At 41.5% G+C, this 27,041-nt stretch overlaps 1 protein-coding gene across 7 annotated transcripts in view; it reads left to right on the forward strand.

Annotated features, from left to right (window-relative positions):
* The window catches only part of LOC106607820 (adhesion G-protein coupled receptor G6), a 59,684-nt gene extending 40,754 nt beyond the window's left edge, over positions 1–18,930 (forward strand). For 6 of the 7 annotated variants that reach the window (XM_082976881.1, XM_014205209.3, XM_082976883.1 and 3 more), the window contains 19 exons: positions 1,196–1,284; positions 1,383–1,435; positions 1,560–1,607; positions 2,500–2,642; positions 2,931–3,042; positions 3,181–3,269; positions 3,532–3,733; positions 3,984–4,149; positions 4,920–5,060; positions 5,380–5,496; positions 6,457–6,502; positions 7,140–7,246; positions 7,426–7,553; positions 7,742–8,010; positions 9,358–9,460; positions 9,734–10,017; positions 10,508–10,609; positions 11,118–11,273; positions 16,611–18,930. In XM_082976881.1, coding sequence (XP_082833007.1) covers positions 1,196–1,284; positions 1,383–1,435; positions 1,560–1,607; positions 2,500–2,642; positions 2,931–3,042; positions 3,181–3,269; positions 3,532–3,733; positions 3,984–4,149; positions 4,920–5,060; positions 5,380–5,496; positions 6,457–6,502; positions 7,140–7,246; positions 7,426–7,553; positions 7,742–8,010; positions 9,358–9,460; positions 9,734–10,017; positions 10,508–10,609; positions 11,118–11,273; positions 16,611–16,801 — 2,546 coding nt within the window. In that variant the 3' untranslated portion in view covers positions 16,802–18,930. Of the gene's footprint in view, positions 1–1,195; positions 1,285–1,382; positions 1,436–1,559; positions 1,608–2,499; positions 2,643–2,930; positions 3,043–3,180; positions 3,270–3,531; positions 3,734–3,983; positions 4,150–4,919; positions 5,061–5,379; positions 5,497–6,456; positions 6,503–7,139; positions 7,247–7,425; positions 7,554–7,741; positions 8,011–9,357; positions 9,461–9,733; positions 10,018–10,507; positions 10,610–11,117; positions 11,274–13,937; positions 13,976–16,610 lie in introns of all 7 variants that reach the window. The other variant, XM_082976884.1, reaches the window with a different exon arrangement.
* The last annotated feature ends 8,111 nt before the right edge of the window (positions 18,931–27,041 follow it).

The raw sequence follows: 27,041 nt of genomic DNA on the forward strand, positions 1-27,041 counted from the left end.
TGTGGACTTTCAACCGGGAACAGTATGTTTTGCAATAATAACGTAGATGTAGAAACAAAAAGAGAGAGAGCCTCTCGACCACCTAATCTCTGCTTTGAATGCTACTGTTGTAGTGGTGGTATGTTGATAGGGGAAAATCTAATCTGGTGAAAATGGGGTGCCCTGTTGGAGGAGGTTGATGATTGAGGTTGTGTTGTGATTTTGGATGGGGCGTAGAACATTAACATAGGCGTGTACTGTAGTTTACCAATCATTAAGCTCTATAGTGGCCTCTGCTCGGCTGATGGGGCGTCCCTCATGGGGGCGCAGCTCTCCTCTTGTGATTTTAAGTTTTCAATCATTCCTGTTTCTTTGGAGACTTCCAATGCTGTTATCATTTGATTTTAGAGCAAATAACTGCTCATCTAAATGTAATATGTTATTGCTATACTATAGCAAATCAAAGGAAAAGAACGCTCTTGATCAACAAAGATAAACCACATACATTTTGGATACTTCAAAACATTCTGAGGTGGCCTTCCTTCCTGATCGGCAATCACTGGAGTCTCTTAAGAACAGTCTTGGCATGGAGTAGAAACAGCATCGTACTGCAGCTAGTTCAGCACTAACAACAGGAGAGGCTTGGGAGCCATCTTGTGATGGCTGTGAGGCATAGCAGCAGACCACCAACACAATCAAACAGAGTGACGTACCACACAGTATTTGCTCCACAGGAGGTTGGTGGCACCTTAACTGGGGAGGTTGGTCCCGTGATAATGTCTGGAGCAGAATAAGGTTTGGTTTCCATGTGTTTGATGCCATTCCATTTACTATGTTCCAGCCATTATTATGAGCCGTCGTCCCCTTAGCAGCCTCCACTGATATGCTGTAATTTACAATCACCCATTTGGCCCGTGAATACACATCAGTCATACAATGCACTATGGCCATTAGTTCCATTTTGATAAGTGTCATCTAGGATGATAACCGAGTATTTTAATTGATCCTTTTCCTGATGAAACACTCCCCCCACATGTTTTATCTGTGGAGTAGCAGCCTTTCAACATCATTTGTCATATGAAATTGGATTTTAAATGACAAAATTTTGTCTCAACCCCTGCACTCCTGCTATGCAGCACAGACAAATGTTCCATTAAGTGTTGTAAATTACCTGTGTCAAATACAGATTTTTTTTTCTTCTGCTTTTCAATTGCAGAGGGTCTTTTCTACAGGATCTCCTTTGTTGTCAATGACAAGGAGGCCAAACTAACAGAGTCTGATGTTGAGAAAACTGTTGCACAATGGGTAAGGCTTGTTGTCATGTTCAATTCATCTTGGATCAAAGCATGGATAGAATACCAGATGAACTCACTGAATTGACTGATTTACTGATTCATTAACAGCTCAATCAAACATTCCAAAACTGGACACATGTGGTCTATGTCGATAATTTCAGGTAAGCAATTAGATATTTGTACCATCATAAAATGCACTTCCATGTCCATTCAATGTATTATTCTTTAGAGTTGTATTACTGGTCAATAATGATGTCCACCCTAATTTGTTCATCTTGTTTCCAGTATCCAGCCTAACAGTGACTCACAGCTTAAGAGGAGTGCCAGTAAAAAGTAAGGCCAATTTTTACTATGGTATACTGTAGTAGGTAAGGATCGGAGTTTTTCCTGACCACGTCACGTGACAAAAAAATTATAGTAATTCATTAGGCCTGCCTTTCCATGTGTGTTAAGTCTCCTGCTACTCCTCCTCCTCTTCCTTCTTCCCCACCCCTATTCCTTCTTCCCTACCCCTCCTCCTCTTCCTTTTCCCCCACCCCTCCTCCTCTTCCTTCTTCCCCACCCCTCCTCCTCTTCCTTCCTTCCTCTTCTTCCTTCTTCCCCACCCCTCTTCCTTCTTCCCCACCCCTCTTCCTTCTTCCCCACCCCTCTTCCTTCTTCCCCACCCCTCCTCCTCTTCCTTCTTCCCCACCCCTCCTCCTCTTCCTTCTTCCCCACCCCTATTCCTTCTTCCCTACCCCTCCTCCTCTTCCTCCCTCCTCCCCCTCCTCCTCTTCCTTCTTCCCCACCCCTCCTCCTCTTCCTTCCCTCCTCTTCTTCCTTCTTCCCCACCCCTCTTCCTTCTTACCCACCCCTCTTCGTTGTTCCCCACCCCTCTTCGTTCTTCCCCACCCTCTTCCTTCTTCCCCACCCCTCTTCCTTCCCCACCCCTCTTCCTTCCCCACACCTCCTCCTCTTCGTTCTTCCCCACTCCTCTTCGTTCTTCCCCACCCCTCTTCCTTCTTCCCCACCCCTCCTCCTCTTCCTTCTTCCCCACCCCTCTTCCTTCTTCCCCACCCCTCCTCCTCTTCCTTCCTTCCATCCTCCTTTTCCTTCTTCCCCACCCCTCCTCCTCCTCCTCTTCCCCACCGCTCCTCCGCTTCCTTCTTCCCCACCCCTCCTCCACTTCCATCGCTCCTCCTCTTCCTACTCCCTCCTCCTCTCCCTCATCCTCTTCCCCCTCCAGATACACTTGCCAGGCTCTGCTGGTCTATCAGACCTCTACCAATGTGACCCTGGGAGAAGTAGCCATCTCCACCAGGGTGGTGGGAAGAAGCACTAACATTGGCAATGGACTGGAACTAGAAACTGTCGCCGTGCAGTCTGTCGGTAGGACATGATCTCACCCAGACCCGCTTTAATCATTTCAATGCCTCTCTTCTTACTGCAGAAAGTGACTGTGGAAAAAACATGACACTCCCACAGCCCAGAGAAAAAAATGTAATTCATGGTGCGCAGTCGCACATCGTCTCTAAAGCACCTCCTAATTTGATTAGGTTTGAAATGTGAATTCCTGTAACGTTTCCCAACTTCCTCTTGTAGTCATTGGACATTAATATATTGCTGATGTGCGGTGTTAACATTTTTAAGTTGCATGGTTTTCTCTCTCCCATTCAGAGAACTGCCCGGAGGAAACTCCCCTCCATTATATCTGGCCAGAGAGCAGACCAACGGTCACTCAGTATGTCCCCTGTTTCCCCAACAAAGACCAGAACACATCCAGAACATGGTGAGACTGACACGTTCACTATATCAAACTATGTCAAACTATTGATATTCTGACATTGTATGCATGAACTTGTTTGAGGTAATTCATCTTGGATCAATCTAAAATACTAGATCTGATTTTGTGTTGATTTGTCCCCAGTGTGATCAGCCCCCTGAATTACACTGCGTTTTGGGGCGCCCCAGACCTCAGTAATTGCACTGATATCGATTCCATCAATGTTTCGGCAGGTAGGCCACCGACATCTTAAATCACTTTAATGATTCCACAGCAGATAGAATCAAAACAGCTGCAAGAATGAATACTTGAGATATATTTGATCTCAACACGATAGAGGGACAGAGATGCCCACTGAGATGCGGTTTTAGAGATAAAACGTGTTTACAGCCTCACCATGGCAGAGCGTGGACAGTCAGCAGACAACTAATAATGATTATCTATTGACAGCCCTCGTCTAGTTGTTTATCTCTCTGCCTAACTTTCCCCAAACAGAGAACGCTGCTGAAGTTGCCGACCAGCTTGCTGACATCACCAACAACGAGCTCTCCACAGACGAGGTGTCCAAGGTGGTGGACAAAGTGAAGGAGCTGGTCAACGTGGCCAAGATCAACACCACTCTGGCCACCACCGTATTGAACATCATCTCCAACGTGATGACCAGCTCTGTGTCAGCCCTGGCTGTAGCCTCAGAGAGGTAAGATACCTTCTCCTCATCTTCCCCCTGTCTGCTCCCACTGCCGCTGTCTCTCCTCTCCTCAGAACCCACCTCTTACTGTGTCCAGCATGCTGGGAGTAAGCATAAATGAGTTATGACTATATCTCCCAGGTAGATGTACTGTATGTTGACTTTGTGTGGTCTCTTTCTACCAAAGTAAAGCACTGTGAGACCCTAGTGAAAGTCACTATCCAGTCCATTAGTATGATAACTCTCTATCTGCGTGTAGGACATTGAAGACGGTAGATGAGCTGGTTCAGAAGTTAGAGTTTGATGGGCCTTCAGTGAGCATCACCTCTAAAAATCTGGCTCTGGGCATCTCAACACTGAACCATGGCAAGTTCAACGGGACCTCCTTCAGTGCCTTCATACAGCCCAACACCACAGACCTCCAGGTACGGACAGTTAGGGTCAGTGATATACAGAAGTGTAATACAGAAATCAGTATTATCTGCTGCACTGTACTGTACTGGGCGTGTGGTACTATATATGCAGGGACTGTTCATAACATACATACTTGCCAAGATGAGAGCTGAGGTTATTGTTTCATTCACAGTCAATGTGCCTTGAGAGTAAATAGGGTATGTTATGCCTCGCTCCTACTGTGTGTGTGAGCCAGTCCTACCAGTCAGGCAGGGCTTCCAGGAAAGCCTTCCCGTGGAAACTCTAGTTGTGTGTTAAAGGTGACTCACAACCCATCAGGCCTGTTGAGTCCATTTAACATAAATGGCAGGATGTCTATTTGTTTCAGTCGTTAAGAGTGTTTTCTGTAGCCACAACACACTCGCAACCTTGTGACGCGCATGGACGGAGTGGGAGTCCTGTCATTTATCATTCTGCAAGGATCGTAGAGTTAAGCGAACATGATACAGCTGACTAACGTCAAGTCCACCACAGCCTTCCCTCACGCTCGGTTTCATGTGTTTTACCCTATGCCCCTGCCATATGTGCCAATGCTGTGCCAATGCTGTGCCAGCAGAATGGGCACACTTTAGTCATAAGCCACCTGTCCACCACAGAGGTTTGGAAGTGACCTCCAGATGGCACAGCAGGGGACTCATTATATAATCAGCATAATAATCAGCATACCTCTGTCTACGTTGGATGATCAAATTCAAATTGTTAATGGCAAAGTCAGTGGTCTAACTAACTTCTCTCCCACCAGATTGACTTTGAGTCTAATCAGCTGAATCCCCTGGCTCAGGTCACACTGCCAGCTACTTTGCTCAAAAACCTAACCGACGCTGAGACCGCTGCCATCTCCAGGATTAACTTCATGTTCTTCAGCAAGATAGGACTATTCCAGGTTTATACCTCTTTTTGGTGGAATGTATCTGATTTAGTGTATTTTCAGCATATAACAATATGTTTTCTTTTCTCACACATCCTTTTCATGGATGGTAACTCATGTGTCTGGTATGTGAATCTATAGATTTCAGTGATATTTTCAGGTTTATACCTCTTTTTGATGCAATTCAATACATCTGGTGTGTCAACTTAGCATGTTGTGATTTTTCTTGTTTCCTACTAATGCATGGTAATTCGTATGCCTGGTATGTGAATCTATAGTTTTGAGTGTTATGTGTTTATATTTCGAAATCAAACTTTTCTTTTATCATTTTCAGGATAAACAGGACGGGTTGTCTCTTAACAGCTATGTTGTGGCCAGTAGTGTGGGCAATTACTCCATCAGTAACCTGCAGGATCCCGTGGAGATTGAGATATTACACCTGAACTACCAGGTAGTCGACCCGCCCTCCTCCTCTCACCTCTATATGAAGAGTTTCATTCCAAAATGATATATCAATTTTCAGAAATGTTGGTAAATTAGCTTTTATTGTTTAAGGAAATTCTTAAAAACATTGGTGTTTTTTCACTAGCTAATCATGGCATGGGGGTGTTTAATGACGTATGTAACTTACTTGTTTAAAATCTATCACTTGATGGTTTCATTTCAGAGAGACAAATAATATTTTGGGGGGCGAAATGCCTCCTCACTCTCAGAGAAATAAGTAGTACTGCTAGGCTTTGCACAGTCAAATGTAACAAATAACTACATTTTTAATAAAGAACTGTGCAAATGATACATTATTGACATCAATATTTAAACCATTTCAATACAGTAATATGAGAGGAGCTGTATGCAAAACATTTACATTTGACATTTTAGTCATTTAGCAGATGCTCTTATCCAGAGCGACTTACAGTAAGTGCATTCATCTTAAGAAAGCTATGTGAGACAACCACATATCACAGTCAAATATACAGGATACGAATATTCCATTACAGCTAAACAATGGATATATAGAAAGTTTAGAATTTTTTTCAATAAATTCATACACATTTAAAATCTAGGAATTATACATCTGAGAACAGTAATACTTTACACACACATAAAGGTACTCATAAGCAATCATTTGGATGAGAAAACACAAATGTGAAAAAATAGCATTTTGGAAATAAACTTCATATAATCTGTTCCTTTCTCCTCTCTTTGCTTCCCTCCAGTCCCCCTGTTTTTTACTTTTTGTCCTCCCTCTCTTTTCTTTTCTCATTCCACTTAGGTAAAAACATTTTGTCTGTAACCACTCAATTGATGATTGTTTATGCCTGATCGTAGTTCAACAGTTAAAGTCGTAAGTACAATACAAATTAACACCTGGAACGTCTACCTGTAATCAGACAGTGATTGTGTCTTTCAGCCAAAGCCAAAGCCAACCTGCATGTTCTGGGATTTTATCATGAAAAGTAAGTCGGGAAAAAAACTCATATTTTGCTTGTTGAAATATACACTAAGTGTACAAAACATTAAGAACACGTTCCTAATATTGAGTTGCACCCACTTTTGCCCTCAGAACAGCCTCAATTCGTTGGGGATAGACTCTACAAAGTGTCGAAAGCGTTCCACAGGGATGCTGGCCCATGGTGACTCCAATGCTTCCCACAGTTGTGTCAAGTTGGCTGGATGTCCTTTGGGTGGTGGACCATTCTTGATACAACCTGGAAACTGTTAGTGTAGTGTGAAAAACCCATCAGTGTTGCAGTTCTTGACACAAACCGGTGCGCCTGGCACCTACTACCATAACTCACTGAAAGGCAACTAAATATTTTGTCTTGCCCATTCACCCTCTGAATGGCACACATACACAATCCATATCTCAATTATCTCAAGGCTTAAAAATCATTCTTTAACCTGTTCACTGATTCAAGTGGATTTAACAAGTGACATCAGTAAGAGATCATAGCTTTCACCTAGATTCACCTGGTCAGTCTATGTCATGGAAAGAGCACAATGTTTTGTACACTCAGAGTATGTCAATCTCAATTTAAGTTAAAGCCTTACAATTTTAGAATATACTATAGAGTTTGTGTTTGTCTCCACAAGATGGTTCAGGTGGCTGGAACAGTAAAGGCTGCAGGGTTAGTCCCATGTCCAATGGAAACAAGACTATCTGCCTCTGTGACCATCTCACACACTTTGGCATCCTAATGGTAAGACTTGTGTTCACATTAAACCAGTTGGAGACTCTTTCCCCTTATAATTGTGACTCTCTGATTCATTTAAACCAGCAGTTTGTCCTTGTATAGTATGAATCTTACAATATAACTTGGAAGTATAGCTTGACTTGCTTGTTTGGTGAATACTTTTATTTTCTGTATTCTCTGTGAAGGATATCTCTGGATCCGCTGCACAGATTGATGAGAAAAACACCAAGATTCTTACCTTCATCACCTACATCGGCTGTGGCATATCGGCCATCTTCTCTGCTGTAACGCTTCTGACTTATATCGCCTTTGAGTGAGTATATTGCCATTTTGGACAACTCCAACATGTGACCAGGAAATACTCCTATAACTAGTCTTATGAATTCTTCCTGTCTACGTCAGGTGGACTATTGATCCTAGTTATTGGCCATGTTATTATAAGAAAGACAACCAGAACTGTAGTAGTCAGACAGTGTTATTCAGTGTCTGTCCTCTCTACAGGAAGTTGCGTCGTGACTACCCGTCCAAGATCCTGATGAACCTGAGCACGTCACTGCTCTTCCTCAACATGGTGTTCCTATTGGATGGCTGGCTGGCCTCCTTCGAAATGGAGGGCCTGTGTGTGGCTGTGGCTGTCTTCCTCCACTTCTTCCTGCTCACATCCTTCACCTGGATGGGCCTTGAGTCCATCCACATGTACATCGCCCTGGTCAAAGTTTTCAACACCTACATTCGGAGGTACATTCTCAAGTTCTGCATCGTCGGCTGGGGTAAGTGGCACTAAAGTTGGATAAACTAATTACTATGCAGTATGCTGGCTATGTCATAGATCAAATTCCTATTAAAATGCAAATGCATGGTATGCATTATTCTCGCTATACACTGAATTTCAAACTTAGTTTGTACCTAGGGTTGCAAAACTACCGGTAATTTGCCAAAGTTACCAGAACTGTCTCAAATGTTTTTAATTAACAGGTAGTCTATGGCAATCTATGGTAACTTTAGTAATGTATTCTTGAAAATAGCTTAATTAATGAAAAAAGCATCTAATCAACGAGTCATTCCACCTCAATAAGCACAAGAAAGAGGATTTCAACACCCACCATCTCAGATTGTTCTGAAACGGTTTCTATAGTTAGAAACAGATAAGATTATAATTCCTGAAACATTATTTTGTTGAAAGACAATTGAACCCAGATTGGTCGTTTCAATTTATAGGATTCATTTAATATTCAATAAATGTAGTACCCAATATCCAAAATGTACCAAACCTCTTTTTAACAATAATTAAGATGTGAGGAATCCAAATAAATGGTCAAAAGCCATCCACGAACCCCCAAATGCCACATCCCACACCAAGCCCACCCCAAATACTACATCCCACACCAAGCCCACCCCAAATACCACATCCCACACCAAGCCCACCCCAAATACCACATCCCACCCCGAGCCCACCCCAAATACCACATCCCACACCAAGCCCACACCAAGCCCACACCAAATCCCACACCACATCCCACGCCAAGCCCACCCCAAATACCACATCCCACACCAAGCCCACCCCAATTACCACATCCCACCCCAAGCCCACCCCAAATACCACATCCCACACCAAGTCCACCAAGCCCACCCCAAATACCACATCCCACAACAAGCCCACCCCAACGGCCAGTTTACAGAATTCCAACAATTTACTTTTTCACTGCCACCAATTTGGTGATAAAATATTTACAACAAAGACATATTGACATTATAAAATGAGTAAAAGTGTGTAAAAAAAAGATAGAAGGATATTTCATGCTGAAATCCTCATATTAAACACCAATGGTATTCACTTAGTTGATGGTTTATATCTAGAATAATGTTTTACAGCTTTGTCATTCAATTTGTTTTATTTTCAAATAATCTTATTTAATTATTTTAAACAAGATGTCCAGAGATAATTACAGAAACCTGTTATAATCTGAAGTACCCCAAAAATTACAATTGAAAGTTACCAAAATTCTGGTAGTTTACTGGTGAACTTTGAAAGTTACCAGTAATATACCCTCTCTTTGCAACCCTGCATATACCTGAATGTTAAAAATATATAATTTCCCCCCATGTCTCACTTCCAGGTCTGCCTGCTGCGATAGTTGCTACAGTGGTAGCTATTGACAAAAACTCCTATGGGAAAATGGAGTATGGGAAGGGGGAGACTGGACAAGGCTCTTCTGAATTGTAAGTCCTGCATCAAGTTCAAGAGATAGGATAGAAAACATGACATTCTGTATGTAGATGGAGTCTTAGACTTGAGTAATCCAAGTTTATGTCTTCCCATATGTCAGTCATAGGACCAGGACTATGTATTATAGTGCATAATGAATGTAATATATGTGATATTGGCCCAGCCTTCCAGCTAAAACATGTAAGTTAACCAACGGCAAACAATTTGACTAATGTCTCCTCTCCTGGCCCCTTCCTCCTTCCCTCTTCCTCCTCCTCTCCTCCCAGCTGTTGGATCCGGAGCCATGTGGTGTTCTATGTAACGTGTGTGGGCTACTTCTGTGTCATCTTCCTCCTGAATGTCGCCATGTTCATCGTGGTTATGATCCAGATCTGCGGTCGTAACGGGAAGCGCAGCAACCGCACACTGCGTGAGGAGGTGCTGAGGAACCTGAGGAGCGTCATCAGTCTCACCTTCCTCCTGGGCATGACCTGGGGCTTCGCCTTCTTTGCCTGGGGACCCGTCAACCTGGCCTTCATGTACCTCTTCTCCATCTTCAACTCACTGCAAGGTACAGGGCCACCCTATGGTGCGCTGTGCACCCTAAAGGAAAATACACAGTAGTATTGGTTACTAATATGTGAATGTTTGGATCAAAGGCGTATTTTGTTTATTTTTAAACTCTTATACGAAGCAGGTCTCTAATGTATTATATGTTAAGACCAAAGGGAGGTTGGTGGCACCTTAATTGGGGAGGACGGGCTCGTGGTAATGCCTGGAGCGGAATAGGTGAAATGGTATCGAATTCATAATGCCATTCTATTAGCTCCGTTCCAGACATTATTATGAGCTGTCCTCCCCTCAGCAGCCTCCTGTGGGTACCAATAATAAGTCATCTCCTCATTGTCATGTCATATACTATTTGTTCCACCAGAGGTCTCATTGGTACAACATCTGGCAACTGAAAGACGAACCAAACTTGCTCTCTTTTATTTGTCCTCTCTGTCATCTTCCTTGTTATTAAACAGCCTTTTCCTCCATTGTTATTTTATGGCTAACAGGTTTATTCATCTTCATATTCCACTGTGCACTGAAAGAGAATGTCCAGAAACAGTGGAGGAGATACTTGTGTTGTGGCAGATTCCGCCTGGCAGACAACTCAGGTAAAGATCTAACAAAAAACAGACAAGAAAGAGACTTCTCCTTTTCAGGGAAAATATCTGGCCTGATGTTCAGAACACTACTATCATAACAGGTTTTATTATGAGAGGGGTGAAGTTGCTGTACTTGTACATTGCTAAGCAATGCTAAGCATATAGCATACTTGCTATATGATTGTGATAAAGAATATAAGCTAAAAATCTTGTTAAAATATTTTCAGTTGACATTTTATATTGAATCTTGTCTAATGTTAATAGAATTCCTATTGAAGTGAAAGTCACTGGAATATAAGCTAGTACATATCTGCACAGGAGTCCAGTAAAAGTGCCCTGTGGACTCACAGTAACAAAGAAAAATGGTTATTAAACTATAAAACCTGAGAGGTCTTAGCTTTATACGCAATCAAATATGATACACAGAAACTCCATAAAACCCTGAAGTAACAAAGATCACTTCACTGTTAATTTTGCCTGAATAAGTATGTGTGAAATGTTTCTTGTTGCCTGGCAGACTGGAGCAAGACGGCCACTAACAACACCAAGAAGGTCAGCTCAGACACGGTGGGGAAGTCCCTGTCCTCCAGCTCTTTTGGCTCTAGTACAGCAAACTGGACTTCCAAGGCCAAAGCAACTCTAAACCCCTTTGCAAAGCGCAACAGTAATGCAGGTAAGACACTATGGGAGGGTCTAATATTGAGCCACACACAGCTGTTTGTTTACTTTCAGTTGGTCTGTTTCATTGAACCACATTTTGATCATACCAAAGTTAACTTTTTGTAGTTATGAAAAGAAGGATACTTTACATTACTTTTTCTCCCCTTCAATTTTATTCACCAAAAAATATACAGTACCAGTCACAAGTTTGGACACGCCTACTCATTTTCTTTATTTTACATTTTTTTTTACCATTTTACCATTTTCATTGTAGAATAATAGTGAAGATCCAAGGATATGCAAAGCTGTCATCAAGGTAAAGGGTGGCTACTATGAAGAATCTCAAATATAAAATATATTTTGATTTGTTTAACACTTTTTTGGTTACTACATGATTCCATATTTGTTATTTCATAGTTTTGATGTTTTCACTATTATTTTGCAATGTAGAAAATAGTAAAATAAAAAAAAAATCCTTGAATGAGTAGGTGTGTCCAAACTTTTGACCGGTACTGTACAGTGAGGGAAAAAAGTATTTGATCCCCTGCTGATTTTGTACGTTTGCCCACTGACAAAGAAATGATCAGTCTATAATTTTAATGGTAGGTTTATTTGAACAGTGAGAGAGAGAATAACAACAAAAAATCCAGAAAACCGCATGTGAAAAATGTTATAAATTGATTTGCATTTTAATGAGGGAAATAAGTATTTGACCCCCTCTCAATCAGAAAGATTTCTGGCTCCCAGGTGTCTTTTATACAGGTAACGAGCTGAGATTAGGAGCACACTCTTAAAGGGAGTGCTCCTAATCTCAGTTTGTTACCTGTAGAAAAGACAACTGTCCACAAAAGCAATCAATCAATCAGATTCCAAACTCTCCACCATGGCCAAGACCAAAGAGCTCTCCAAGGATGTCAGGGACAAGATTGTAGACCTACACAAGGCTGGAATGGGCTACAAGACCATCGCCAAGCAGCTTGGTGAGAAGGTGACAACAGTTGGTGCGATTATTCGCAAATGGAAGAAACACAAAAGAACTGTCAATCTCCCTCGGCCTGGGGCTCTATGCAAGATCTCACCTTGTGGAGTTGCAATGATCATGAGAACGGTGAGGAATCAGCCCAGAACTACACAGGAGGATCTTGTCAATGATCTCAAGGCAGCTGGGACCATAGTCACCAAGAAAACAATTGGTAACACACTACGCCGTGAAGGACTGAAATCCTGCAGCGCCCACAAGGTCCCCCTGCTCAAGAAAGCACATATACATGCTCGTCTGAAGTTTGCCAATGAACATTTGAATGAATCAGAGGACAACTGGGTGAAAGTGTTGTGGTCAGATGAGACCAAAATGGAGCTCTTTGGCATCAACCGTGTTTGGAGGAGGAGGAATGCTGCCTATGACCCCAAGAACACCATCCCCACCGTCAAACATGGAGGTGGAAACATTATGCTTTGGGGGTGTTTTTCTGCTAAGGGGACAGGACAACTTCACCGCATCAAAGGAACGATGGACGGCCAAGTACCGTCAAATCTTGGGTGAGAACCTCCTTCCCTCAGCCAGGGCATTGAAAATGGGTTGTGGATGGGTATTCCAGCATGACAATGACCCAAAACACACAGCCAAGGCAACAAAGGAGTGGCTCAAGAAGAAGCACATTAAGGTCCCGGAGTGGCCTAGCCAGTCTCCAGACCTTAATCCCATAGAAAATCTGTGAAGGGAGCTGAAGGTTCGAGTTGCCTGTCACGTCCTGACCAGCAGAGGGAGTAATTGTATTATATTTGGTCAGGACGTGGCAGAGGGGTATTTGTTTCATACGGTTTGGGTTGTGTGTGTTATTTAAGGGATGTTTGGTTTATGTAGTCTGGGGTTTGAGTAATTGTTCTAGTGTTGGTTTTCTATGGTTTTCTAGTCTGTCTATTTCTGTGTGGTTTGTGTGGCTCCCGAGCAGGAACAGCTGTACGTCGTTGTTCCTGATTGGGAGTCATATATTAGATGCTTGTTTTCACCTGGGGATTTTGTGGGTAGTTGTATTTTGCACTGCTAGTGATTATTGTAGCCTGTGAAACTGTCACCTGTCGTTCTTTGTTTATTGTTTTGTTTCGTGTCATCTTTATTCATTAAATGATATGATGAACACGCATCCCGCTGCGCCTTGGTCCTCTCTCTCCTACGACAGCCGTTACATTGCCAAACGTCAGCCTCGAAACCTTAATGACTTGGAGAAGATCTGCAAAGAGGAGTGGGACAAAATCCTTCCTGAGATGTGTGCAAACCTGGTGACCAACTACAGAGAAACGTCTGACCTCTGTGATTGCCAACAAGGGTTTTGCCACCAAGTACTAAGTCATGTTTTGCAGAGGGGTCAAATACTTATTTCCCTCATTAAAATGCAAATCATTTTATAACATTTTTGACATGCGTTTTTCAGGATTTTTTTGTTGTTATTCTGTCTCTCACTGTTCAAATAAACCTACCGTTAAAATTATAGACTGATCATTTCTTTGTCAGTGGGCAAACGTACAAAATCAGCAGGGGATCAAATACTTTTTTCCCTCACTGTATGTCTACAAGGACTGTGTGAAACATTTATTTTCTTGCTTTTAGTGTACAATAGTTATTCCTGGGCTACATGGTGGCTGATCTCCTGTATGTATTTATGTTTGTGGTGTGTAGATGTAGCCCACCAATAGCACGAAGGAAAACCTCCTGAGGTAAACTGAACTGCATCAAAGCTAGCCTGACTCCATGCTTCCTTACAGTGTGATGTAATGTTGTGTTATTGGCCTTTCGCCTTTTGAACATGAAGGCCTGGATTCAACCTAACAGCTGGCGGTTGCACTTTTCCTTAACACTGGTGTGTCACAGTACAATAACAAATTTTACCGTTTAAAACAGAAATATTGTGTTGACATTAACACAAAAATTGGCATATGTGCGTTTAGTTACGATGCCAAATGCTTCCTTTGATAGTTAGATTGAATCCAGACTGAATGGTGACATGAAGACCCTGTATGACAAAGACCTCTATTCTGCCATTGTTCTCTCTAAAGTCATTGAAAAACATTTCGAGATTTGAATCAAAGATAATATGCTATAACAACTTAATAACATTCATGTTTAACTTGGTTTAAACATGGACATGAAGTAATATAAATACAGTTGTAGTAATATCATCTGACCAATAAGAGAGTTTGGCAGAGGAGCTGCTTTGCCTTCTTCTCAGTGGTTCTGGATGTCAGTCTCACTCACTCATACCACACTAATTCTGCTCCCCTAGGATGCCTCTGTTTTCTGCTAGCAGCAATGATACCACAGTAAAACACACAGCTTGCATTTCAGCATTCAACTGTCACATGGAAAATGGTAGATGTGTGTGTGTGTGTGTGTGCATCCCTGACCCATTGAATGGAGATAGTGCTATCACCCTCACCTATACTTTACAACCAAATGCACAATTCAAGCATGATGTTTGTGCCTTATTACATGTGTATACACAGACCGTGTGATAATAAGATGATTTATTATCTTCATTTCACGGAGATCTCAGGTAATGTGAAAGATAATTTGTCAAGAGAAAATCATTGTGCATCCGTGTCAGGCGTGCAGTGCAGTACACTATCCTATTGCTTCCAGATGTGTGCCTTGGTGAGATAATCTGCAATTTACTCTGTGATGTTGTCATATTGGACTGATCCAATGATTAATGCCATCCCCTGGCTAGTGGACTAATCTAGTCTGACAGAGCCTATAAAGCAGTGGGTGAGAATCGTGTGTGAAGCTGCCAACAAGGTGTCCTCCAATACCTTACTTGACATAGCAGCTCAGGGACTTAGCAGAATAAACTTGGTTTTATTGTGGACACACTTTAAGGAGTAATAGGATGGGTTCAGTGTACACACTTTAAGGATGACCTTACATTACCTCATCAAGAACACATGTGCAATGTGAGGACTAATGAGTGTATGAGATAAGTTGATTACTGGTTTGGTGAAATAACTGTTTTGTAGGATCAAAGTGAGGATGCCATTTCATGAATAACCAGTGATTAATATGTGATCGTGATTATAGCTGTTTATCGCTCAAACTGAAAATAGACATACATATCGTGTCAGGAGTGAGGAGGTGAGGAGGCGACCAGCGGTTCTGTTACTAAAGATGCCAAAGGCTTTGCATAGCCTGTGTTCTGTGCTTAATTGACCCACTCAAGTCATTCTATTCAAAACTGCAATGGATGTTTTAGCCCTGACATCATCAAATGTCAAAGACCAACCCAAATGTATTATCACTTGGCAAACAAAACAAGAATAAGATAAAAACAGATGAAAACGGTTCAAACATGTTGGAAAGATACACGGATGTGTGTAGTTGTCCGTTGTGTGTGGTTGAATTTCAAGATTGTTTGAATGTGCATGCATGTATAGGAATGAATTCTACAAGAATGCAGAGATGCATGAGAATTGTTGCTCAGAAAATATTGGGACTCCATTTAAACAATAACTAGACATAAACCTAAACTTGAAACATTTTCTAAGCTAAAGAAACATGCTGTGTTACAGGAAAACACAGGCAAATCATCTTTGCAAAGCCTATGCATTAGAATTGTTTAAAATGAGTGCCACATATTCAACCTACAATCATATATACACAATCATTGTATATAGATTTAGGGCCTAATTCAATCATATCTGCTTTGGCCAACATCCGCATAACTGATGTTTTGATGGTGTCGGAGGTGGAACTGCATTAGAGCTGTCAAATCCACAACCGGCTCCAGGCATTATACCTAAAGAGGACATTGCCATTGGCTGCACGGAGTTGCGTTAAGAGAAATCTCATGCAGCCTTGTTTACAAGTTCGAACACTGAAATGTGAAATGTAATCTACACCTTGATAAGGCTGATAGAAATCCTTATAAATGAGTTTAATAATTTTTCAATTTGAGGCAAATTATTTCTATATAGCATACACTTTCTTGTTCTGAACTTCTACCGCGAGTGGGCGGGTGTGGCTTTGTGACAGTGATCGCAAGAGCAGCTGCTCACCGATTTGACAGCTACAACACAGTTCAACCTCCGACACAGCCAAAACATCTGCTCATCGGGTGTCTGCTATCGCCGGTCAGCGCTTGATCTGATTGAATCTAGGCCTAAAGATCTACTTTGTGTATGTGTTCAGTGATGTGGTTTTCACTTGCTTATTTTTCAAATGTCTTTTGCCATTAGTTTTGTGTCATTGTGAGTTTAAGGAAAGAAAATTATTAAATGTACTGTGCACTATTGTTAAAGAGCACAAAGATCAGTGTGTTGTTTCTGAACCTTGACATTATCTCTCCTCACCTTTGGACAGGTAAAGGTTACTCCAACCAGACCAATCTTAAAAGTGTCTCCTCGGATGGTGAGGCCTCCTCTTCCTCCTCCTCCATCATCCCAGTGCACCAAGTCATTGACAAGGTCAAAGGTTACTGCTCGGCGCGCTCTGACAACTTCTACAAGAACATCATCATGTCGGACAGCTTCAGCCACAGCACCAAGTTCTAGACCACCCAGCACTTCTCTTCCTCCTCCTGCTTTTTCTGCTAGCCTCTAACCAGTGGTGATCTCCCCCAGTCCACAGTGTCACCCCAGGGTTGTAGCTTCCAGAGCAGCAGGGCTGTATTGTATTTACTGTCAAATATTTGACTTAATCAGCTGGTCCAGTCAGTGAGATGTACTGAAAAGGGAAGTGGGGAAATGCATAGTCCTGTAGAAAAGGGAAGGGCTAAGTGGAGAATGGAGTTTGGGATTTACATACTGTGACATTAATCTTTAACTGGCTATGTGTTGTGTAAATATTTATGGTATATCTAATACGCCCCCTGTAATTGATTCTCAGTTGGTGTTGCACATGCCTTGGGTTTTCAGTAGGGTCACCTTTCCTGTACAGAAATATCAACAATCTTAACTGTTCTGTTCTCATTCTGCAATCTGTCGAACTCCAGTATGAGCAACAGGGAAGCAAAATCCTCCAATCTGGACCAAATATTCAGGCTTAGGCCTATATTTCAATCCCAAAGACTACCAAACATCAGGGAGTTTTTAAAAGCTGTAGCGTTGTCAATGTGTGCTCAAAAGGAACAGGTTGAGGTGTAGTTCTGGTTTTAGTCATCTATTTGTGAATCCTGTATGTGTTTATTTGCTGGAAAGCAATGTTATGTTCCTTTACAGTGCCTTGCATGAGGAGGTTTTGCATAAAGTACTTTATCTTGGTCAGCCTACCAACATCATCATCAAAACGGTTATATTTGTCGTGTATATATTTTTTAAACCTTCAGATGCTCTACTACTGAATAACACATGCAGAAATGGATGTCTGGTATTGGTCCATTCACTACTACTTCATTTTGGTCACTTCGATTTAGGACAACCTCTGTGGGTGATCTGTGTTTAAAGTGTCATTTAGTCTGACTCTTCTATGGATAGAGGTCACCAGAGCCATGTATTTAAATAAATATATGGCTGTAGAGGTTACTAAACCCGCAGCCATTAAACTTAGATTTGGTAAGATAGTTTCATAAACATTCCACATTGAATTATTCCACAATACAGCAACTCACAACATACTGTAATGATTGAAAAGGGACGACAAACACTGGCATTATTTGTTCATCCACGTTCATGCCAACATTTTAAAATGGCAACATGTTAATCTGCTCTTCAGTGTTGTTTTAGTTCACTTAATATGGTAGTCTTATTGTCCCACCAATAGGGGAACTGAATATATTGCATTATGATAAATGTTGCTGTGTGAGCTATTGTTGTTTGTGTTTGTGAAGCGATGGAACAATGTTGTTTAAAAGTGTCTTTATATTTATTTCTATAGAGCTTTTTGCATTTGTTGTTCCTCTTGAATCCCCAATGCCAGTTGATCAGGACTATGCCCCTGGATAGATAGATATACTGTTTTTGGAAAGATGGAACTTGGTGGGTAAACAAAGCATCGCTCTTGACCTGGGCAGGCGAATAGGGCCAGTTATGTTTTGGAAGCTGTCAGTGTTCTCAACTGTTATTTTCCAGCATCGGGAAAATAATTGGAGCATCAATGAGAAATTCCCTCAGGGGCCAAATTTCAAGAGGTAATGTGGTGTTGAACAGATTTGGGGTCTTCATTTCAAGAATTTGTGGGAAGGGATTACAGTGGTTTGAGATCGTAAGATGAAGTTCTCATCTTTACAATGAATTGGAAAATGACTGCGGGCGTCATCTTTATACATATTTGAATAAGATATCCCAAAATACACATTTCCCAATATTCAGAAAAGTAGTAATCAACCTTTATTAAGTAATGTTATTTGTTATAGGCTATTATTTAGAGGTGCACATTGTTCTATCAATGCAGAGAGAATCCAGACATAATTTTCTCTGATTCATTTGTACATTTCCCTAATAATTAAATAATGTTTCCAGGACAAAGAGCTAGGAAATTACGATGGTTAGATCCAAACCAATATTGTACTTAAGATGTATCACTGATTTAATACGGATGGTCTGGGTCTATTTGAAAACGTTCTCCAAACCCTGTTATTAGTTTTTCCACAACTTTTGTCAATAATATATTTTCTTGAAGCTGTCTCTGTATGTCTCAACACCATTGATGAATTGTGTTTCACCAATAAAGGGAATTAAAAGTACTGAAATGTACAAAGGTGACTTTAGCTAATTGTTATAATGATAACCCTAATATTTGTGCCTTGAAAAAGTATTCATCCCCATTGGCGTTTTTCCTATTTTGTTGCGTTACAACCTGTAATTTAAATTGATTTTTCTTTGGATTTCATGTAATGGACATACACAAAATAGTCCAAATTGATGAAGTGAAATGGGGGGGAAAACGTGTTATAAAAAAAACAAGTCAACAAAAAAACTAAAAGGTGGTGTGTGCATATGTATTCAGCCCCTTTGCTATGAAGCCCCTAAATAAGATCTGGTGCCACCAATTACCTTCAGAAGTCACATAATTAGTTACGTAAAGTCCACCTGTGTGAAATCTAAGTGTCACATGAGCTCAGTATATATACCTGTTCTGAAAGGCCCCAGAGTCTGCAACACCACTAAGCAAGGGGCACCACCAGGCAAGCGGCACCATGAAGACCAAGGAGCTCTCCAAACAGGTCAGGGACAAGGTTCTGGAGAAGTACAGATCAGGGTTGGGTTATAAAAAAATATCAGAAACTTTGAACATCCCACGGAGCACAATTAAATCCATTATAAAAAAAATGGAAAGAATATAGCACCACAACAAACCTGCCAAGAGAGGGCCGCCCACCAAAACCAGGCAAGGAGGGCATTAATCAGAGAGGCAACAAAGAGACCAAAGATAACCCTGAAGGAGCTGCAAAGCTCCACAGCGGAGATTGGAGTATCTGTCCATAGGACCACTTGAAGCCGTACACTCCACATAGCTGGGCTTTATGGAAGAGTGGCCAGAAAAAAGCCATTGCTTAAAGAAAAAAATATGCAAACACGTTTGGTGTTCACCAAAAGGGAGACTCCCCAAACATATGGAAGAAGGTACTGGTCAGATGAGAGTAAAATTGAGCTTTTTGGCCATCAAGGAAAACGCTATGTCTGGCATAAACCCAACACCTCTGATCACCCCGAGAACACCATGTTTTTAATCGGCAGGGACTGGAAAACTGGTCAGAATTGAAGGAATGATGGATGGCACTAAATACAGGGCAATTCTTGAGGGAAACCTGTTTCAGTCTTCCAGAGATTTGAGACTGGGACGGAGGTTCACCTTCCAGTAGGACAATGATCCTAAGCATACAGCTAAAGCAACACTTGAGTGGTTTAAGCGGAAACATTTAAATGTATTCGAATGGCATAGTCAAAGCCCAGACCTCAATCCAATTGAGAATATGTGGCATGACTTCAAGATTGCTGTACACCAGCAGGAAACCATCCAACTTGAAGGAGCTGGAGCAGTTTTGCCTTGAAGAATGGGCAAAAATCCCAGTGGCTAGATGTGCCAGGCTTATAGAGACATATCCCAAGAGACTTGCAGCTGTAATTGCTGCAAAAGGTGGCTCTACAAAGTACTGACTTTGGGGGGGTGAATAGTTATGTACGCTCAAGTTTTCTGTTTGTCTTCTTTCTTGTTTATTTCACAATAAAAAATATTTTGCATCTTCAAAGTGGTAGGCATGTTGTGTAATTAAAATGATACAAACCCCCCAAAAATCCATTTTAATTCCAGGTTGTAAGGCAACAAAATAGGAAAAATGTACTTTCGCAAGCCACTGTACACCGGTACTAGATTAACTTGATGCAAGACATAACAACTACGAATATGTAATTTATTTTGTCCTTTTTTGTCTTTTTTAATTCAATTCTTTCTCCCTTTACTCTTACAGTCTGCTCTTCTCTGCACAATCATCAAGTCTTTTCAAAGTGGTTTACTCAGAAGATCCAATATGTGGTTTGGTGCATACAGTGAGGTCCAAAGGTATTTGGACAGTGATGCATTTTTTGTTGTTTTGGCTCTGTACTCCAGCACTTTGGATTTTAAATGATACAATGGCTGACGTTAAAGTGCAGACTGACAGGTGAGGGTATTTTCATCCATATCGGGTGAACTCCTTAGAAATTACAGCACTTTTTGTACATAGTCCCCCCATTTTAGCGAACCAAAAGTATTTGGACAAATTCACTTATGTGTGTATTCTAAATGAAGGTATAGATATCAGATATTAGTAACACACTACTAAACTTTCATACATGTACATAAGTATGGGTGGCCTATAGCTCTCCAGTTATCTGCCTGTTGTCCTGACTTGTTTTACAGTAGCCTACCTGAGACTGAAGGGTGGCACACGGAGAACAAACAACAATGACAAAAGGCAGTCAACATTGTCGGGTTTTAAAATAGGTACCTAGAGCTGTGGAAACATTTAGCCTTCCCCATTAATCTCAACCATCATTTTGCTCCTGTTTGATGCCAGGGCTCCTTGGCACAGACACTTTTATTGGCCTGCAGCAGCCCTGCCTACCATTCTCCCATCCCCTCCTCTTTCTCCACAATGTGGAGACAGGGTTCACTCACAACAATTATCTGGAATGAATTCATTCCCCGACAACTTCAACTGGCTGTGTGGGAGTATGACGGTGTCTGTTCTTCCCCAGACATGGCACTGATGTGGTAGGTGCAGTCAGAGTCAACAAAGTATCAGCAGCCAAAAAACATCATGGAAGAAAGGAACTCAGAGAAATGGAAGGGTAATTACACAGCCAGATGATTGGGCCATTTAGAAACTCTGTCTGGCTAGACAGACAACGTTACTGGTTACACTGATCTGCAGGTCACATGTGCTACTCACCAAGGTTACTACAATTGTATGTACCGGTTGTAACACTATACATGCACTCTAAAATGTATTTATTTGGACAGTGAAGGTTAAACTTTTAATTTGGCTCTATACTCAAGCATTTTGGATTTGAGATCAAATGTTTTATATGAGGCAACAGTACAGAATGTCACCTTTTATTTGAGGGTATTTTCATACATATCTGATTTACCATTTAGAAATGAATGCACTTTATGTATGTATCTAGTCCCCCCAGTTGAAGGTGTCAATAGTATTTGGACAAATTCAAAGTAAAAGAATGGAATTAAGAAATATATAAATACTAGGATTAGCAATGTCGGAGTGGCATTGACTAAAATACAGTAGAATAGAATACAGTATATACAATTGGCCAGTGATTCCATGTCTATGTATATAGGGCAGCAAGGTTGAACAACTGGCTGGTAGCCAGCTAGTGATGGCTATTTTACAGTATGATGGCCTTGAGATAGAAGCTGTTTTTCAGTCTCTCGGTCCCAGCTTTGATGCACCTGTACTGACCTCGCCTTCTGGATGATAGCGGGGTGAACAGGCAGTGGCTGTGGTGGTTGATGTCCTTGATGGTCTTTTTGGCCTTCCTGTGACATCGGGTGCTGTAGGTGTCCTGGAGGGCAGACAAGCAGACCGCACCACCCCCCGGAGACCCTGCAGTTACAGGCGGTGCAGTTGCCATACCAGGCAGTGATACAGCCCGACAGGATGCTCTCAATTGTGCATCTGTAAAAGTTTGTGAGGGTCTTAGGGTCCAAGACAAATTTCTTCAGCCTCCTGCAAACTTGATGATTAAGTTGGAGGCGTGCGTGGCCACGCAGTCATCAGTGAACAGGGAGTACAGGAGGGGGCTGAGCACACACCCTTGTGGGGACCTTGTGTTGAGGATCAGCGAAGTGGAGGTGTTATTTCCTTCCTTCACCACCTGGGGGCGGCCCGTCAGGAAGTGGAAGAGTCGTGTCAGGATTAAGCTGTCCCACTTTCTGCATTTCCGTCTTCTGTAACCTCTTTCGACCTCTATCCAGCATCCACCATCCCAAGACAAGATGCATTTCTGAAATCCTCAAGATGATTATATAACAACAAAGTGTGAATTGAATTGTCATTGGGATACAATTAGGACTATATTAATGGTGACCCAGTTTATTATCCTTCTGTCCCAGTTCACTAAATGCGAACTGAAAATATGATTTTGGCTAAGTATACACAAATGGGTGTGTAATGCCTCCTGTGAATACGATATAAACATTTGATATTTTTGTGTGATTAGGCAACACCTTGGGCATTTCAGAAATGTATCATGTGTGGGGTTCATTTGTTGGATAGATGTCAAAAGATGTTAGAGATGACAGAAAGGCAAAAAGTGTCCCATTTTTTCTTAATTCACCCTACTGCTTCCTGTTAGTAAGGGCTATATGAATGGCATTAATTGTCATTAAATGTTCCTGTGGTCGCGGAGACTGCATTCAATGCTGTATAATGTACGCAGGCTCAATCGGAAATGACCATGACATTTTAACATGGACCATCCACGATACTTTGGCAATACGGATGGAATCCAGCCCTTATTGTCAGCTCTGTGTTGGTGTTGTAAAATCACAATAAGAAAGGAATAATTTCCAGACAGTAAAATATAATTATCAGCTTCGCCGTCTCAAGAGAGGACGTCACCGTAGTTCCTAAGGGTGAGCGATTGCTGTCTGGCTGCAGTACTGTGCAACATGATCATAAGGACTTGACATTTGGGCAGTGGAGTGTATTCATAGATTCCAATGGAAGCCAGGCTTCCCCAAAAAATTGACCAAGAAAAATATATAAAAAGATGCAAAATAATTTATCTTTTGTCTCTCTGTGTTTCATAAATTTCCTTCAATTCGCAAGAAGCTGAATATACAGTTGAAGTCGGAAGTTTACATACACCTTAGCCAACTACATTTAAACTCAGTTTTTCACAATTCCTGACATTTAGTCCTAGTAAAAATTCCCTGTCTTAGGTCAGTTACGATCACCAATGTATTTTAAGAATGTGAAATGTCAGAATAATAGTAGAGAGAATGATTTACTTCAGCTTTTATTTCTTTCATCACATTCCCAGTGGGTCAGAAGTTTACATACACTCAATTAGTATTTGGTAGCATTACCTTTAAATTGTTTAACTTGGGTCAAACGTTTCGGTTAGCCTTCCACAAGCTTCCCACAATAAGTTGGGTGAATTTTGGCCCATTTCTCCTGACATAGCTGGTGTAACTGAATCAGGTTTGTAGGCCTCCTTGCTCGCACACGCTTTTTCAGGTCTGCCCACACATTTTCTATAGGATTGATGTCAGGGCTTTGTGATGGCCACTCCAATACCTTGCCTTTGTTGTCCTTAAGCCATTTTGCCACAACTTTGGAAGTATGCTTGGGTTCATTGTCCATTTGGAAGACCCATTTGCGACCAAGCTTTAACTTCCTGACTGATGTCTAGAGATGTTGCTTCAATAAATTCACATAATTTTCCTCCCTCATGATGGCATCTATTTTATGAAGTGCACCAGTCCCTCCTGCAGCAAAGCACCCCCACAACATGATGCTGCCACCCCCAGGCTTCACGGTTGGGATGGTGTTCTTCGGCAAACATAACAATGGTCATTATGGCCAAACAGTTCTATTTTTGTTTCATCAGACCAGAGGACATTTCTCCAAAAAGTGCGATCTTTGTCCCCATGTGCAGTTGCAAACCATTAAGTAATCCTTCTACCCACCCCCCCACCCTCCCCCCCAAAAAATATATAGATGTGCTATTGTAAAGTGGTTGTTCCACTGGATATCATAAGGTGAATGCACCAATTTGTAAGTCGCTCTGGCGAAGAGCGTCTGCTAAATGACGTAAATGTAAATGTAGTCTGGCTTTTTTATGGCGGTTTTGGAGAAGTGGCTTCTTCCTTGCTGAGCGGCCTTTCAGGTTATGTCGATATTGGACTCGTTTTACTGTGGATATAAATGCTTTTGTACCTGTTTCCGCCAGCATTTTCACAGGGTCCTTTGCTGTTGTTCTGGGATTGATTTGCACTTTTAGGAGACAGAACGCGTCTCCTTTCTGAGCGGTATGACGGCTGCGTGGTCCCATGGTGTTTATACTTGAATACTATTGTTTGTACAGATGAACGTGGTACCTTCAGGCGTTTGGAAATTGCTCCCAAGGATGAACCAGACTTGTGGTCTACAATTTTTTTTCTGAGGTCTTGGCTGATTTCTTTTGATTTCCCCATGTTGTCAAGCAAAGAGGCACTGAGTTGGAAGGTAGGCATTGAAATACATTCACAGGTACACCTCCAATTGACTCAAATTATGTCAATTAGCCTATCAGAAGCTTCTAATTCCCTGACATAATTTTCCGCAATTTTCCAAGCGGTTTATTAAAGGCACAGTCAACTTAGTGTATGTAGACTTCTGACCAACTGGAATTGTGATACATTGAATTATAAGTGAAATAATCTGTCTGTGAACAATTGTTGGAAAAATTACGAGTGTCGTGCACAAAGTAGATGTCCTAACCGACTTGCCAAAACTATAGTTTGTTAACAAGAAATTTGTGGAGTGATTGAAAAACGAGTTTTAATGACACCAACCTAAGTGTATGTCAACTTCTGACTTCAACTGTAAATGTTTTACTTCCACCTGTCCTCGATCACACAGCTTATTTCCTGTCTGGTTTGGCATATAACTCACTGTGAAGAACCATGAACAGCATTGCTTTGCATCTACGGCATGTACATCTTTCACTTTCAAACTTCATGACAGAAAACATGTCCAAAGGATGTAAGGGGTCAAAACATGTTAAAATGACAGATACTTTTGACAGAGATACAAGACATTTACATTTACTCTCTTAATACTGATCATTTCTGCATTAATGTAACAATATCTGATTTCAAAATGATGTATGTACTGAATGTTGTAAAGTAGAAATATTTATGTACAACAATAAAATCATTCAAAAATGATTCACAATGACAAAAAGAAGGCAAAGTTACGGCATAATTTCATAAATACATTTCAGACACAGGCCACCATTGTACAATGTTCTTTTGCATCATATTGTAAAAGAGACCAATGAAAGTGGATGACACATGGAACTAGGGTGATGTCCATTATCTCCTTTCAGGTTTCTTGAATTAGTGTTTGTTGGTTCCTTTTATCCGAGATTCCAGCCTTATATCTCTTCTTAAACTTTGTCGCAAACTTCCTCTTGTCCAAATCATTTTCACCTCTATGGAAATTAGGACAAAAATGACAATTTAAACTCCTTTCCTAGCAACATTTGACATGGCATAGCAATGACATTAACACACTTGAAATGTGATTCAAGAACACTTACTCTTTGAGTGTACGCAAGGCAGAGCAGAAGTGAAGACACTCAAAGTCATTTCTCTCCGCGCAGAAGCATCGTCCCACCTCTCTCCTCAGTCGAACAGGGAAAGAACCCACTCCATATGAAACTATCTGACTAGAGACAGAGTTAAGGGATTGATGAGCACATTTTGTACATGGAAGGATAAACAATATCTTTGAATTGAATGGATGTGTTTCTTAACCTACAAAGGGAACTCAGTGTTTTGTTTTATTTTATCACAGCACAGGATGTCTGGAATTTTATCTTGAAGCGCTCATAATAGCTCAATATCCTATCACTATTGGCACTCACAAAATGCTTTTACAGAACCAATTAAGCAGATACCATATACAGTATACCACTGCATGGCCCTGAAAAGCTGGGCAAACACTGGTGTCTAATGAGTCTCGAGGGTATAATGTACTAAACCTGCCTTACAGGATACAGAGAGGACGACAGTCTGTAATAACACATCTATATCTCCTGAAGCTGCTCTTTCATTGCTCTGGGAATTAACCTTTATCCTGATGCCAACCAGAGCATGTCTGCCTGCCCGCCATTATGGCTCGATGCCCATCTTATGCCTGGAACATGTTAACAAGACCATGCAAACCGTCAACTGATTCCAGATGCCATGCACGGCTCAAAGCATCCCCATCAAACAGGGTCACCTCCTCCCTGTGTTCTCCACACACCATCACACACATGCACTCATCCCTCGCACGCTGACGTTCACACTCACACACATGCACCTCGTCTGTCTGTCTGTCTGTCTGTCTGTCTGTCTGTCTGTCTGTCTGTCTGTCTGTCTGTCTGTCTGTCTGTCTGTCTGTCTGTCTGTCTGTCTGTCTGTCTGTCTGTCTGTCTGTCTGTCTGTCTGTCAGAGCAGCCTGCTCTTTAAGCACCAACACATCTGCATTCCATACTGTGTTTTTGGCAGCTGTTGAAAGGTGACCCTTTCTTTTCTCATTTCTTTCTCCCTGTTGTAGTTTTTTGGACGGTGAATGCCTGTCTCTATGACTGCCAGTAA

This window comes from Salmo salar, chromosome 06 (genome assembly GCF_965601325.2).
Source record: "Salmo salar chromosome 06, fSalSal1, whole genome shotgun sequence".
Lineage (NCBI taxonomy): Eukaryota > Metazoa > Chordata > Actinopteri > Salmoniformes > Salmonidae > Salmo > Salmo salar.